Source organism: Chiloscyllium plagiosum, chromosome 41, assembly GCF_004010195.1.
Source record: "Chiloscyllium plagiosum isolate BGI_BamShark_2017 chromosome 41, ASM401019v2, whole genome shotgun sequence".
NCBI lineage: Eukaryota > Metazoa > Chordata > Chondrichthyes > Orectolobiformes > Hemiscylliidae > Chiloscyllium > Chiloscyllium plagiosum.
This window is the reverse complement of record NC_057750.1, coordinates 5,614,253-5,627,652: the sequence shown is the minus strand read 5'-3', so window position 1 is coordinate 5,627,652 and position 13,400 is coordinate 5,614,253. Positions and strand designations below refer to the sequence as shown.

Below are 13,400 nucleotides of genomic sequence, written 5' to 3'. Positions count from 1 at the left end.
TGGCAGCCATTGTCCCGTGTGTACTGAGCAGGGGGTGAGTATCTGTGTGTTTCTGTCTGTCTGTGTGTGAGAGCGTGGGCAGTGTTTGAATCTCAGTCCCAGTTTTGATCCTTTAACCTCACCCCCTCCCTGAACCAGTCCTTCCTAAAGCAAGCTCCTAGAGCAGAGTCTGTCCCAAATGGGAGAGCGGGAGAGAGCTCAGGACAACTGAAATGGTGAATATCACCTCTTTATTCTCACCATATCTTTCCTTAGCACCTGTTTGTATCTGTTGTTTCTCTCTCTCTCTCTCTCTCTCTCTCTCAGTCTCTCATTGTCTTTGTTTCCCTTTCTCTGTCTCTCTGTTGCTTTCTCTCTCTCGCTGTCTTTGGCTCTCCCTCTCTCTATCATGCTGTCTCACGATCTTTGGTTTTCTCACTCATCCCCACAACCCGACCTCCGACCCCTGCACACCAGTCCAGTGTGGATATTTCACATTGGCAGACCACACTTGTTGCAGCCAGATATATAGTCTCCCAGCTAATGTCCCCACTCCCCAGTGAATCATACCAACAATATGACATGGTTCCAGATTAGATACTTCCATAGAGTAGAGTAACAGAGGTAGCTCACCTTGGGGCAGAGAAGCGAAAATGGAAATCACAAATAAGATGCAAAAATTTGCCCTGGTGCAGGGTCAGTAGACAGAAGGCAGAAATTTAAGATAGCGAGTGGTTAGGATTTGGATTGTGCTGCTGACAGTGTGAGGAAGGTTCATTAGCAGCCCTGAATTGTCTCTAAGGAGAAGGATAGCAATCCAGGATATGGGGAAAGGAGCATGGAGTTGGACAAAATGGATTGCCCTTTGGAAAAAGCCAGTACCAATGTGACGGGCCGAATGACCCCCTGCTGAGAAATACTATTCCACAACTGCACTTTTAATTTTTAAGAATATTTGTTCACGGCACGTGGATATTACTGGCAAAATTGCCCTTTCCTAATTGTCCCTGAACTGAGTATCTTGTTTGGGTCATTTCAGAGGGGAGTTGAGTCAGCCACATCACTGTGGGTCTGGAGTCACGTGTAGGCCAGACCGGGTCAGGGAAGCAGATTTCCTTCCCGTGGTGAACCAGATGGGTCTGTGTAACCAACTGTTCATGGTCACCACTAGCTTTCAATTCCAGATTTCTTAAAAGAAACTGAATTTAGTAACTGATTGAATTTTGCTTCCATTGTTTAATTGATGGTATCCAGTGGGTGGATTCTACAATGACTTGTGACGGTGGGATGCCTCACTCGAGGCTAACCCGCTCTGAGTTTGCCTCCAGCTCTTGGGGATTGAAGCCAGTTGTAGCTTCTGCGATCATATCCCCGGGCCAATTCAGAGAGCATGCACTTCAAAGGTCAGCTATTGTCTGCACCAGCATCAAGGGAGCGCGAGTTGACGTTCTCTCAAGTTTTCCTGTATCCCTCTCTCTTTTTAACCTTCCAGATCTGAACGTGTTGAATGAATTTATTTTGAAAGATCTTGAAGAAGGGCAAAACAGGAACTCCGTGCCTTGTGATTTCACCAACCCCCACATCGGAGAGATCAGGAACCAACTCATGAACCACATCCCAGGATGGGCAGCCTCACCAGTGGAGCTGATGCCAATGGACACGTGCTCCCCTCAGCTGGTCAGCAGGGGCGCAGGGTCCCCTCAGCTGGTCAAGAGGGGTGCAGGGTCCCCTCAGCTGGTCAGCAGGGGCACGGGCTCCCCTCAGCTGGTCAGCAGGGGCACAGGTTCCCCTCAGCTGGTCAGCAGGGGCACAGGGCCCCCTCAGCTGGTCAGCAGGGGCACGGGCTCCCCTCAGCTGGTCAGGAAGGACAACCAGGCGCAGGACACGAAGCGGAAGATGCCGTACCGAGGGGGGAGGCGGGTGGACCCGCCCTCGTCCCGCGCGAGCTCCAGGCACTTTGGCCTCCCGTTGTCCGGGGTTTTCGTGAAGGAGGAGATGCCAAAGCTGGTCATCGTGGAGCAGCCCAAGCAGCGGGGGATGAGGTTTCGCTACGAGTGTGAGGGCCGTTCGGCGGGAAGCATCCCCGGAGAGAACACAACGGAGCAAACCAAGACTCTCCCGACCATCCAGGTGAAGCCGCCATGTTGTGCCTTCGGGGGTGGGGGCTGGGGCGAGCGTTAGCTGCTGTATCCAGGATGCTGGTCCTGAGCCCACTGCTCCAGAAATTGTCCCCAAGGGTTACCTCAGCTGGTGAAACCCTTGTCCATCTCTCTTTCTCTGTTAATTCCATAAGCAGCTAGGCATACTCCCTTTGAGCCCACTCACCGCATTCCACCCTCTTGAGGTTATCCCGAATGTGGCCTTACTCGCTCCATGCCCTTCACCCCATGTGCTCACTGACTGACTCCATCAACCTCGACAACTCTCTTGCCTTCCTTTCCAATCCCTTCAGCCCTGACCTGTCTACATAACCACCTTTGGCCCCACAACCATCCAAATTAGAACCATAGCATCCCTACTATGCAGCTAGCAGCCATTCAGCCCAATGTGACTCCACCCACCCTCCAAACAGCATCCCTCCTAGATCCCCATAAGCCCATGGCAAAACCAGCTAGCCTGCACACTATGGGACAATTTAGCATGGCTAATCCACCCTAACCTGCACATCCTTTGGACTGTGGGAGGAAACCGGAGCACCTGGAGGATACCCATGCAGACACAGGGAGAACATGCAAACTTCACACAGACTGTCACCCCAGGCTGAAATTGAACCCAGGTCCCTGGCGCTATGAGGCAGCAGTGCTAACCACCATGCCATCCTAAGTTCTCTGCCCTCCTGCTCCAACTTTGGCCCCTTGCCAGCACATTTTCACCGTCTCTAGCTGCTCCTGAATTGAGTGGCTTGATCCACTCGGTTGAAAATCAACCACGCTGCTGTGGGCCTGGAGTTATGTGTAGGTCAGACCGAGTAAAAGCAGTGGATTTCCTTCCCTGAAGGGCATTAGTGACCTAGATGAGTTTTTTTTTTACATAAATTGTCAATAGTTTCTCAGCACCTCTCACTGAGCCTAGCTCTCCACTGTAGATTTTATCAATTGAAGTTTGAAATCCACCAACTACTGCAGTGGGATTTGAACCCCAAAGCTTTTGTCTGGGCCTCTGTATTACTAGCCCAGTGATCTTAAATAGGCAACAGCTCATTTTGAACCTGTCTTCCCTCATTCCAGTCTCTCCCACAAGAGGAAATATCCTCTCAACTCTCCTCCCATCAACTTCCCCCTCAGGATCAAGTGTGTTCCAGCTCTATCCAAACACACGCCCAACCTATTCAACTGTCTCAAGAGAAAAATCCTTCATCCTAGGAATCAGTCAAGCAATTGGGGTTGGGAGGGATATAATCACTCAGTCAGGCATTCAGGAGAAATCTCTTCACCCAGACAGTGTTGAGAATGAGGAACTTGATTTCACAGAGAATGGTTGAATATTTCAGATGTATTTCATGGGAAGCTTGTGAGGACAAAGGAAAAGCATATTATGCTAATAGGATGGGGTGGAACATAAATACTAGCGAGGACTGGTTTTAAAAATATCTTTAACTTGTATTATTCATTCATGGGATACAGCTGTTGCTGGTTGGGTCAGCATTTATTGCCCATCCCTAATTGACCCAGAGGGCAGTTATGAGTCAACCCTGTTGCCACGGGTCTGGAGTCACATGTAGTCAGACCAGATAAGGATGCCACATTTCCTTCCCTAAAGGCCATTAGTGAACTGGGTGGGTTGGTATGGCAATCAATAGTTTTGTGGTCATCTTCATTGAAATTATCTTTATAATCCAAATTTATTAATTGAATTTGATTTCCACCAGCTGCCATGGTGGGATTTCAAACCTCCTGCCCGAGGGCTCTGTTTAAATGCAGAGTAAAGCTCCTTCCACACTGTCTTCATCAAACAGTCCCAGGACAGGTACTGCACAGGGTCAGATACACAGTAAAGCTCCCTCTGCACTGTCTTCATAAAACAATTCCAGGACAGGGATAGCATGGGGTTAGATACATAGTAAAACTCCCTCTGCACGTCATCATCCCAGGACAGGGACAGTATGGGGTTAAATACACAGTAAAGCTCAATCTGCATGGTCTTTATCAAATACTCCCAGGACAGGTACAGTGCGGGGTTATGTATAGAGTAAAGCTTCCTCTATACTGTCCCCATCAAACATCCCAGCACAGGTACAGCACGGGCTTAGAAATAGAGTAAACATCCCTTTGCATGGTCTTTATCAAATACTCCCAGGACAGGTATAGTGTGGGGTTAGATACAGAGTAAAGTTCCCTCTACACTCCCAGGACAGGTATAGCATGGGGTTAGATACAGAGTAAAGGTCCATTGACCACTGGCAGGTTGAGAGTTTGATAATGAGTAAGGCCATTTTGTTTCTGATAACATCAAGGAGCAAACCCGAAAGGGCTGGAGTGCTGAGCTAAGGCTGTTCAGTGTTGTTGTGTTAGTCAGGATGTGTAAAGCAACGTGGATGCTTGCTGGCTAAGAGCTGGTCAAGATTCATTCCGTGTGGCTAAAACACCGAGTTTTGAGATGACCGTTTTTCCATGAGTTTTATTTGTGCCGTTTTGGTCAGAGTGGAATACTCAGGGGGATTTTAGCTGGGAGTTTGAGGCACAATGCTTAGGTGCATTCCCATGGTGACTGGGTGCGGCCAAGAGAGGGAGATTTTCTTGGGGGGGGGATTCCATCGTACCTGCCCGTGGTTTGTTTGTTACATGTATCTTGAATTACCCTTCAGCCTGTGGTGGAGCACAAGGACAAGTGCTTGCAGGGATGAACTGAAAGATTGAGAGAAAGAGCTTGCATTTCTGTAGCACCGTTCATGACCTCAAGGCACCACACAGCCAGTGAGCTACTTTTTTGAAGCCACTGGTGTGGTGTCAGAAACACAGAAGCAACTTGTGCACAGCAAGATCCCATTAGCAGCGACGACACATTCTTTACCTCTTCTTGAACATGTTGGCTGGGCGTTGGATGTTTCCTGGGTTGCTGGGGAGGACTATCCTGTTCATGTTTGAAATAACATGAGTCTTTTAGATTTAACCTCCTTATCTGAGGAATGTAACATCGCAACAGTGCAGCACACCCTCTATATTGGCCCTGAGGTCTTGTCTTGCTGCTCGAGTCCACAATGTGGGACTTCAGCCCACACCGAACCGTTCTATAAGCGAAGAGGTTTTCTCTCTATTCTCAGCTGGATTTATTAGTAACTACCTTGTATCTACGGCCCCCCAGCTCATTTCTCTTCTCCCGGCATTGGCTAACATCTTCACCACACCTACCCTAACAAACCCCTTCGCAACTTTTAAGATTGCAACTGGGGAGGAAGACCCCAGGAAATGAATTCCATTGTTTCCAGGAGCCCTAACCCTAAGGTTTTCAAATCCCTCCTCGGCCTGGCCCCACATTCTTTCTGAAACTTCCCCCAATTCCGCAATCTTCCCAGATTCCTGCACTCCACCTTGCAAATCCATGTAGTTCATCGTTCCAACACTGGCAGCTTCCTGAGTCTGAAGCCCTGCATTCCTTCCCAAAACCCCTCTACTCTCTCCTCCATTTAAGATGTTCCTTTCAGCAAGCGTTTGGTCAACTGCCCTGGTCTCGCTTAGTGTTTCATTTTGTCTCATCACCAGAGTATTATTTTTAAATCTCTTCCTCCACTTTGGATAACTGGTGGGATTAAACTGTTTTGGGATTAGTGGCTGAATTGTGCGTTGCTCTCTTCTCTCCAGATCCAGAATTGGCAAGGCGAGGTCAAGGTGATCATTTCCTTGGTGACCAAAGATGAACCATACAAGCCGCACCCCCATAGTCTTGTGGGGAAAGACTGTCAAAACGGCATCTGTGAAGTAACTGTCAGTCCCAAGTGCAACATGAAAGCCAGGTAAGCAAGGAGCTGCCTGTAGTCAGGAGTCAGTGTTAGCTACAGTGCCTGTTGGTGCTGAGTCATTCTGTATACAATACAGTGCAGCTAACACTGTATACAATACAGTATTAGCTGCACTGTATTGTATACAGAATGACTCAGCACCAACAGGCACTTTATTAGCTGGAGTGTGAGACTACAAAGATAAATGAATTTTCGTTTGTTCATCTACCATCTTTCTGTTTCTGTATGTTCTCTGTCTTGTCTCCCCCTCTCTCTATCTATATCTCTGACCCTATCTGTGTCTGTGTCTCAGTCTATCTCTCTCTCCCTGTCCTGGTCTCTGTCTCCCTCTCCCCGTCTGTGTCTCTGTCACTCTTCCCTGCCTTGTCTCCTCCCCTCTCTGTCTATGTTTCTCTCCTGTCAGTGTCCACCCCTCTCTATCTCTCTCTACCTGTCCATGTCTCTGTCACTCTCCATCTATCTCTTTCCGTCTGTGTCTCTGTCTATCTCTCTCTCCCCCATGTGTCTTCTTCTCTCTCTCTCTCTCTCTTTTTTTCTCCCCCCCCCTCCTCTTCCTTGTTGTTTCATTCCCTCTTTGCAGTGTAGCCCTATGCTGGAGAGAACATAAATAGGAGGAATAGGCCACTCAGCCCCTTGAGTTTGCTATACCATTCAACAAGACCATCATTGATCTACTTTAGCTGCACTTCCCTCTACTTTACACACATCCCATCACACTTCCCTAATGAATTGAAAAACCTTTTTAACCCCTTGCCTTGAATGTAGTCAGTAATTGAGAATGTGGAACATTATGGAGAGTGTCAAAGATTCACAACCATCTGGGAAAAAAAACTCGTGGCCTAAACGGCTGACCCCCTTATTTTGAAGCTGTGCCCACAGAATCCTAACAGTGTGGAAACATAGCATTTGGCCCACACTGACTCTCTGAACAGCTGCTGAGATGGGATTGGAACCCATGCCCCAGAGCACCAGCCTGAGGCCTCTATACCACTGCGATAGTGACATTGCGCTGTCCTCCTGTGAGCATTATTGTGTGAGCATTATAGACTCATGGCCTCATTGGTGTATTAATCCAGACACAGGCTGGGAATCTCGATTGGCAAATGGTAGAATTTGAATTCTATAAAATATCTGGAATTAAGTGTCTAGTGATGACCATGAACTCATTGTGGATTGCTGGGAAAAGCCAATCTGGTTCACTGATGTCCTTCAGGGAAGGGAACTGCCATCCTTACCTGGTCTGACCTACATGTGACTCCAGACCCACAGCAATGGGGTTGACTCTTTAATGCCCTCTGGGCAATTAGGGATGGGCAATAAATGGGTAATTAAAGTGACACCCACATCCCATAAATGAATTTTAAAAAGAAAGTCATTAGCCAATGTCCAGCCTGGCTTCTGTTTGTACCTACACCCTTTTTACAGTTATTGAGTGAGATCTCCTTTTCTTATATTTTTGAGATCCAATGTAGGGTTAATGGCACGTGTAGACAAGACCAGCTACTAGTCAGTGAGGTCTACAGCACAATAAAAGGCCCTTTGGCCCATCTAGTCTGCACCAGTCAAAGTCAACCACCTAACTATTCTAATCCCACTCTGCAGCACTTGGCCTGCAGTCTCGGCATCGCAGGTGCTGCATATCTAAATCCTTCTTCAATGTGATGTGGGTTTCTGCCCCTCCCACACTGAGGGGGAGTTCCAGATACAAACCACCCTCTGGTGGAAATAAAAATGTTTCCTCACATCTCCTCTAGTGCTCCTGCCCCTTACCTTAAAGTACCCTCTATCACGGGGGAAAAGTTTCTTCCCGATGGATATGTGAATCGGAAAGGTTCAGAGAGATGTGGGCCAAATGCTGTCCAATGGGACTAGTTCAGATTGGGATGTCTGATCGGCAAGAATGAGTCTGACTGAATGGTCTGTTATCATAGAGACATACAGCACGGAAACAGACCCTTTGGTCCAACCCATCCATTCCAACCAGATATCCCAACCCAATGTAGTCCCACCTGCCAGCACCTGGCCCATATCCCTCCAAACCCTTCCTATTCATATACCCATCCAGATGCCTCTTAAACGTTGCAATTGTACCAGCCTCCACCACTTCCTCTGGCAGCTCATTTCATACATGTACCACCCTCTGTGTGAAAAAGTTGCCCCTTAGGTCTCTTTTATATCTTTCCCCTCTCACCCTAAACCTATGCCCTCTAGTTCTGGACTCCCCCACCCCAGGGAAAAGACTGTGCTATCTGACTCTGTCTATGCTATCTGTACCCTTTCGTAATTTATACATTTCAATCACGTCCCCTCTCAGCCTCCTCTGCATCAAGGAAAACAACCCAAAGCTGTCCAGTCTCCCTTCATAACTGAAACTGTCCAGCCCAGGCCATATCCTGGTAAATCTGCTCTGCACTGTCTCCAGTGCTATCACACTCTCTGTGGGGATGTCATGTTGAGATTGAACAGGATGTTGGTGAAGCCTCTTCTGGGGTACTGTGAACTTCCTACAACAGGGAAATATATTCGTAAATTAGAAAGAGTTCAGGAAAGATTTACCATGATGTTGCTGGGAATGGAAGGACTTATAAAGATAGGCTGGGACTTTTTTTCACTGGAGCATGGAGATGACCCTATAGAGGTTTCTAAAATCGCGAGGTGCCCATAGAAGGTGAACATCAAAGCTCTTTTTCCTAAGGTGGGGGGCATATGTTTAAGATGAGAGGAGAAAGTTTTCAAAAAGACACAAGGGGACCTTTTTTACACAGGGAGTGGTTCATGTGGAGAATGAACTGTCAGAGGAAGTGGTGGATACAGGTAAGGTTGCAACATTTAAAAGAAATATGGACAGATACATGAATCGGAAAGGTTTGGAGAGAGATGGGTCAAACACAGGCAACTGGGACTAGTTTGGTATGGGAACATGGCTGGCGTGAACTAGTTGCTTTATGATGAAAAAGGCCCTTTGGCCCATCTAGTCTGCACCATTCAAAATCCACCACCTCACTATTCTAATCCCACTTTGCAACACTTGGCCTATAGCCTTGGTATCGCAAGTGTATTTCTAAATCCTTCTTCAATGCGATGAGGGTTTCTGTCTCTCCCATCCTTAGGGGGAGTCCTAGAACCCCCACCAACCCCTCCACAAGTGACAGCTTTCCTTCTGCAAAAGATGGCAGTGCTCTGCTGTCCATGGCTGTTTCCACACAAGTTTGGAGATTTATGGTGTAGCTGCATTGGTGAACCTACGACCTCCTGGATCGGCAGTCCAGTTCTGTAACTACTGTGTTGCTGGCTATTGGCCAGACCTGCAGTTATGCTTTGTCTCTGTATGGCACATTTGGCTACTCACACTGCTCCCTCTCTTTCTATCTTTCAGTTTTGCCAATCTGGGTATTCAGTGCATGAAGAAGAAAGAAATTGGGAAAGCCCTGGAACACCGACTGAAACTTGGGATCGATCCTTTCAATGGTGAGTCAGAGTTTGTGTGATTTGTTTTTACAAAAAGCACGTTGTTTTTAGTTCAGTCAACTTTCACAGTGACAATTAAGTACTGTAGGTCAGAAAGACCCATGGAGTGCAAGTAGAGAAACCTCTGGGGGCTGTGCTGAGGAAGGGTCACTGGACCTGAAACGTTAACTCTGATTTCTCTTCACAGATGCTGCCAGGCCTGCTGAGCTTTTCTGGCAACTTCTGTTCTTGAACCTTTGGAAGGGACAGGACTTTTTTTTTAAATAAAAGCATGCATGAATTTGCCAACTGAGTGTAGAGCATAGGAATTAGGAACAGGAGTAGGCCAGTTGGCCCCTCAAGACTGCTGATAAGTTAGCAGGCTGATATCTTCATAGTCTCGACACTAGTTTCCTGCATCCTGCCCCTACCCCCAAAGAAATTTTCTCCCTAGTGGATTAAAAATCATTCTCCTTCAGCTTTAAAGGTGTATTTTTTAAAATAAATTGTTAACGGGACGTAGGTGTTGCTGGATAGGCCCCAAGAGGATAGTCAAACACAGGAACAGAAAACATAGGAGCTGGAGTGGGCTGATCATCAGTCCCTTGTTCCTGCTTTCATCCATAAGCTTTCATCCCTTTAGCACTAACAATGATATCTAACAAAGAATCCACTCCGTTGCTGTGGGTCTGGAGTCACAGGCGAGGCAAGGATAGCAGATTTCCTATCCCTAAGGAACCAGATGGCTTTTTACAATAATTGAGTGTAGTTCCATGGTCACCATTGAGCCAGCTTTTAATTCTATAATTTAATTCTTAATTCAATCATGGGAGATGGCTGGGCATCACTGCATTTATTACCCCCAACCTTAAATGCCCCTCAAGAAGCTGGTGGTGGTGGTGAGCCACGTTTTTTAAACCAGCACAGTCCATATGGTGCAAGTAAGTCCACAGTCCTGATAGAGAAAGGGGTGTATCAGAATGACAGTGAAGGAACAGCGAGATATTTCCAAGTCAGGATGGTGAGTGGCTTGAAGGCGAACTTGCAGGGGATGGTGTTCCCATGTATCTGCCACCCTTGTCCTTCTAGATGGTAGAGATGATGGATTTGGAAGTTGCTGTCAGTGAAGCCTTGACGAATTTCTGCAGAGCAGTTTGTACATGGTACTCTTTGCTACATCAGTGACGGATGAGATGTTCAACACGTGTGTGTGTGTGTTAATGCTTTTGCATGTGTGTGTGCTTACCTCTGCGTGTGCTCACGAATGTGTGCTGTATATGCAAGTGCTTTTTCCAGCTCCCCACTCTCCATGATTCTAATCTCCTGCATGTGCAGTCCTCACTTTCGCCTACATTGCAAGTATGCACCTGCCTGTGTGTGTATGATCATGTGCATGTGTGTGCACATGCATGTGCATGTCTTTCTGGATCTCAGGATGTGTGTGTCTGAGAGTGTTTGTGTGCAGATTCCTATGTGCCAGTTCATGCATGGGGATGAGTATGTCTGAGTGTGTGTGTGTGCCTTTGAGTTCGGGTGTGTGTGTGTGTATGTATATACTAAGAGAATGATGGACAGACTCCCTGGGTTTTTCCAGTCGTTACCAAGGTCCTTGTTTGCAGCTCAATTTCGCTTAAATTTGGCAGGAGATGCAAATCCCCTTGTGCCTTTTGGAACCAGCTGGTTTAGCTTGCTATTAGTTTCTAACGGTTATTGTTGCTACGTGACAAAGATAGAGAGTTAAATTTAACGGCTAAGAGACCACAGAGGCTCTCCCATAGGCTGTGGCAACTCGCCAAAACCCCAGGAACAGAGTGACAGAGCAGAGCCAGCACAAACAGGAAGCTTCTCTCTTCACAAATTGTAGATGACTGCTGCTGTCCTCTCCTGTTAAAACAGCCTCGCCCCTGTGGAGTGAAATGATTCATTGGCATAACCACAGCCACTTTATCACTGAGCGCAAGAGGTTACAGGAGTTATAAAGACCCTGGCCCCACTCCTCACTCTCACTGTCTCTTTCTTTCTCTCTCTTTCTATCTCTCTCTCCATCTCTCTCTCTCTCTCTCTCTCTCCCCCTCCCATTACTGCACCCCTGGCCTCGCCACACCTCCCTGAGTGCGACGCATCCCAGGTTGTCTGGTACACAGCCAGGTGGGACTGCACTTGCTCTTTACTGGGTCAGGATCATAGCTGTTCTCTGTATAATTCACTCCAAAAACTCAAGCACACCACTTTGGCTGAGTTACCATGGTCAATGCTGAAGGAATGCCACACAGCTGGAGATACCACGAGGCATGAAACTATGCCCTTTGACCCTTACTGGTGGGCATTGAGGACAGGGAGTGTGTCTGGATGCATGCCAAGTAACCAAATAGCCTGCCTACACCAATTGTGAGAAATTGAAACTTGGAACCTTTAGAGATTCAGACTCAAGTAACTCACCCCCTGACTCCCCAGAGCCTGTCCCACCATCTACAAGGCACAAGTCAGGAGTGTGATGGAATACTCCCCACTTGCCCTGGATGGGGGCAGCTCTAACAATACCCAAGAAGCTCAACACTGTCCAGGACAAGGCAGCCTGTTTGATTGGCACCACATCCACAAACATCCAAACCCTCCACCACCCACTCTCAGTAGCAGTGGTGTGTAACATCTACAAGATGCACTGCAGAAACTCACTGAAAATCCTTGGATAGCACCTTCCAAACCATTACAACCTAGAAGGAAAAGAGCAGCAGATACATGGGAACACCCCCCGCCCCGTGCAAGTTCCCCTCCACTCACCATCCTGACTTGGAAGTATGTCACCATTCCTTCAGTGTCGCTGGTCGAAATCCTGGAACTCCCTCCCCAACAGCATCGTGGGTGTCCTTGCACCACCGCCTTCTCAAGGAGCAATTAGGGAAGGCCAATAAATGCTGGCACAATCGCCTACATTCTATAAATGAATGAAGTGGAATTGGTGTAGTAATAATACGACTGGACGAGGAAGCCAGATGCCCAGGTTGGCTGACAGTGAAATTTGAATTCAATTTAAACAAAAACAAATATAATGCCACCATGTTGACTGATATAAAAACCCATCACTGAATGTCCTTTAGGGAATGAAATCTGCCATCCTTGCCTGGTCTGGCTCATACGTGACTCCAGACCCACAGCAAATGTGGTTGAACCTTAATTGCAGTCTTAAGGGTAGGGTAATAAATGCTGATTTAGGCAACCATCCAGTGAATGAGTAAAAGAATTGAGGGGGGGGGGAAGAAATGACAGCTACCCCAAGGTCAAAGTGAGGTTGTTTTCTCAAAACAAGAAAGCTCTCCAACGAACATGTGGCATGTCTGCCTTGGCTATCTAACCATCAGTTGCCACAAATGACTCAGGGGCCCAGCAAACCCTCTCTGCCACTGTCTCTTATCAGACACTGTATCTCAGAAGCTCACAGCGCTGGGGAGAGTCCCCAGCTTTTGAGAGTCTAAGTCATTCATCAGGCATCGTGTGTTCATCCATGCCCTTGGTAACTTGGCTTGACTTTAGCCATGCACAAAAAAAATTTGCTGCCTTCCCACTCCTCCTGAATCATTTGAGGAAGGCGAACGCTGACAGGGTGGCAAGATGCAATTTGCCCGAAGGTTCTGAATAATTTGTAGTCTGTTGCCTGGAACAAATAGCTCAACATTATTATTTAGCCAATGGAAGTCACTTGGGAGCAGAAGGCGGGACATTCAGCCCACCTAGCCCACTTTGCCATTCAATATGACCAAGGCTGATTGTCCACCTCAATATTGTGGCCGGCACGGTGGCACAGTGGTTAGCACTGCTGCCTCACAGCGCCAGAGACCTGGATTCAATTCCTGCCTCAGGCAATTGTCTGTGTGGAGTTTGCACATTCTCCCCGTGTCTGCGTGGGTTTGCTCCGGTTTCCTCCCACAGTCCAAAAATGTGCAGGTTAGGTGAATTGGCCGTGCTAAATTGCCCGTAGTGTTAGGTGAAGAGGTAAATGTAGGGGAATGGGTCTGGGTGG

At 47.5% G+C, this 13,400-nt stretch overlaps 1 protein-coding gene across 3 annotated transcripts in view; it reads left to right on the top strand.

The window, feature by feature from the left end:
• Positions 1–13,400, top strand: part of LOC122542783 (putative transcription factor p65 homolog) — a 62,665-nt gene that overhangs the window by 15,679 nt on the left and 33,586 nt on the right. For all 3 annotated transcript variants that reach the window (XM_043680824.1, XM_043680823.1, XM_043680825.1), the window contains exons 3-5: positions 1,472–2,109; positions 5,778–5,929; positions 9,312–9,403. In XM_043680824.1, the coding sequence (XP_043536759.1) occupies positions 1,472–2,109; positions 5,778–5,929; positions 9,312–9,403 (882 nt within the window). The remainder of the gene's footprint in view (positions 1–1,471; positions 2,110–5,777; positions 5,930–9,311; positions 9,404–13,400) is intronic.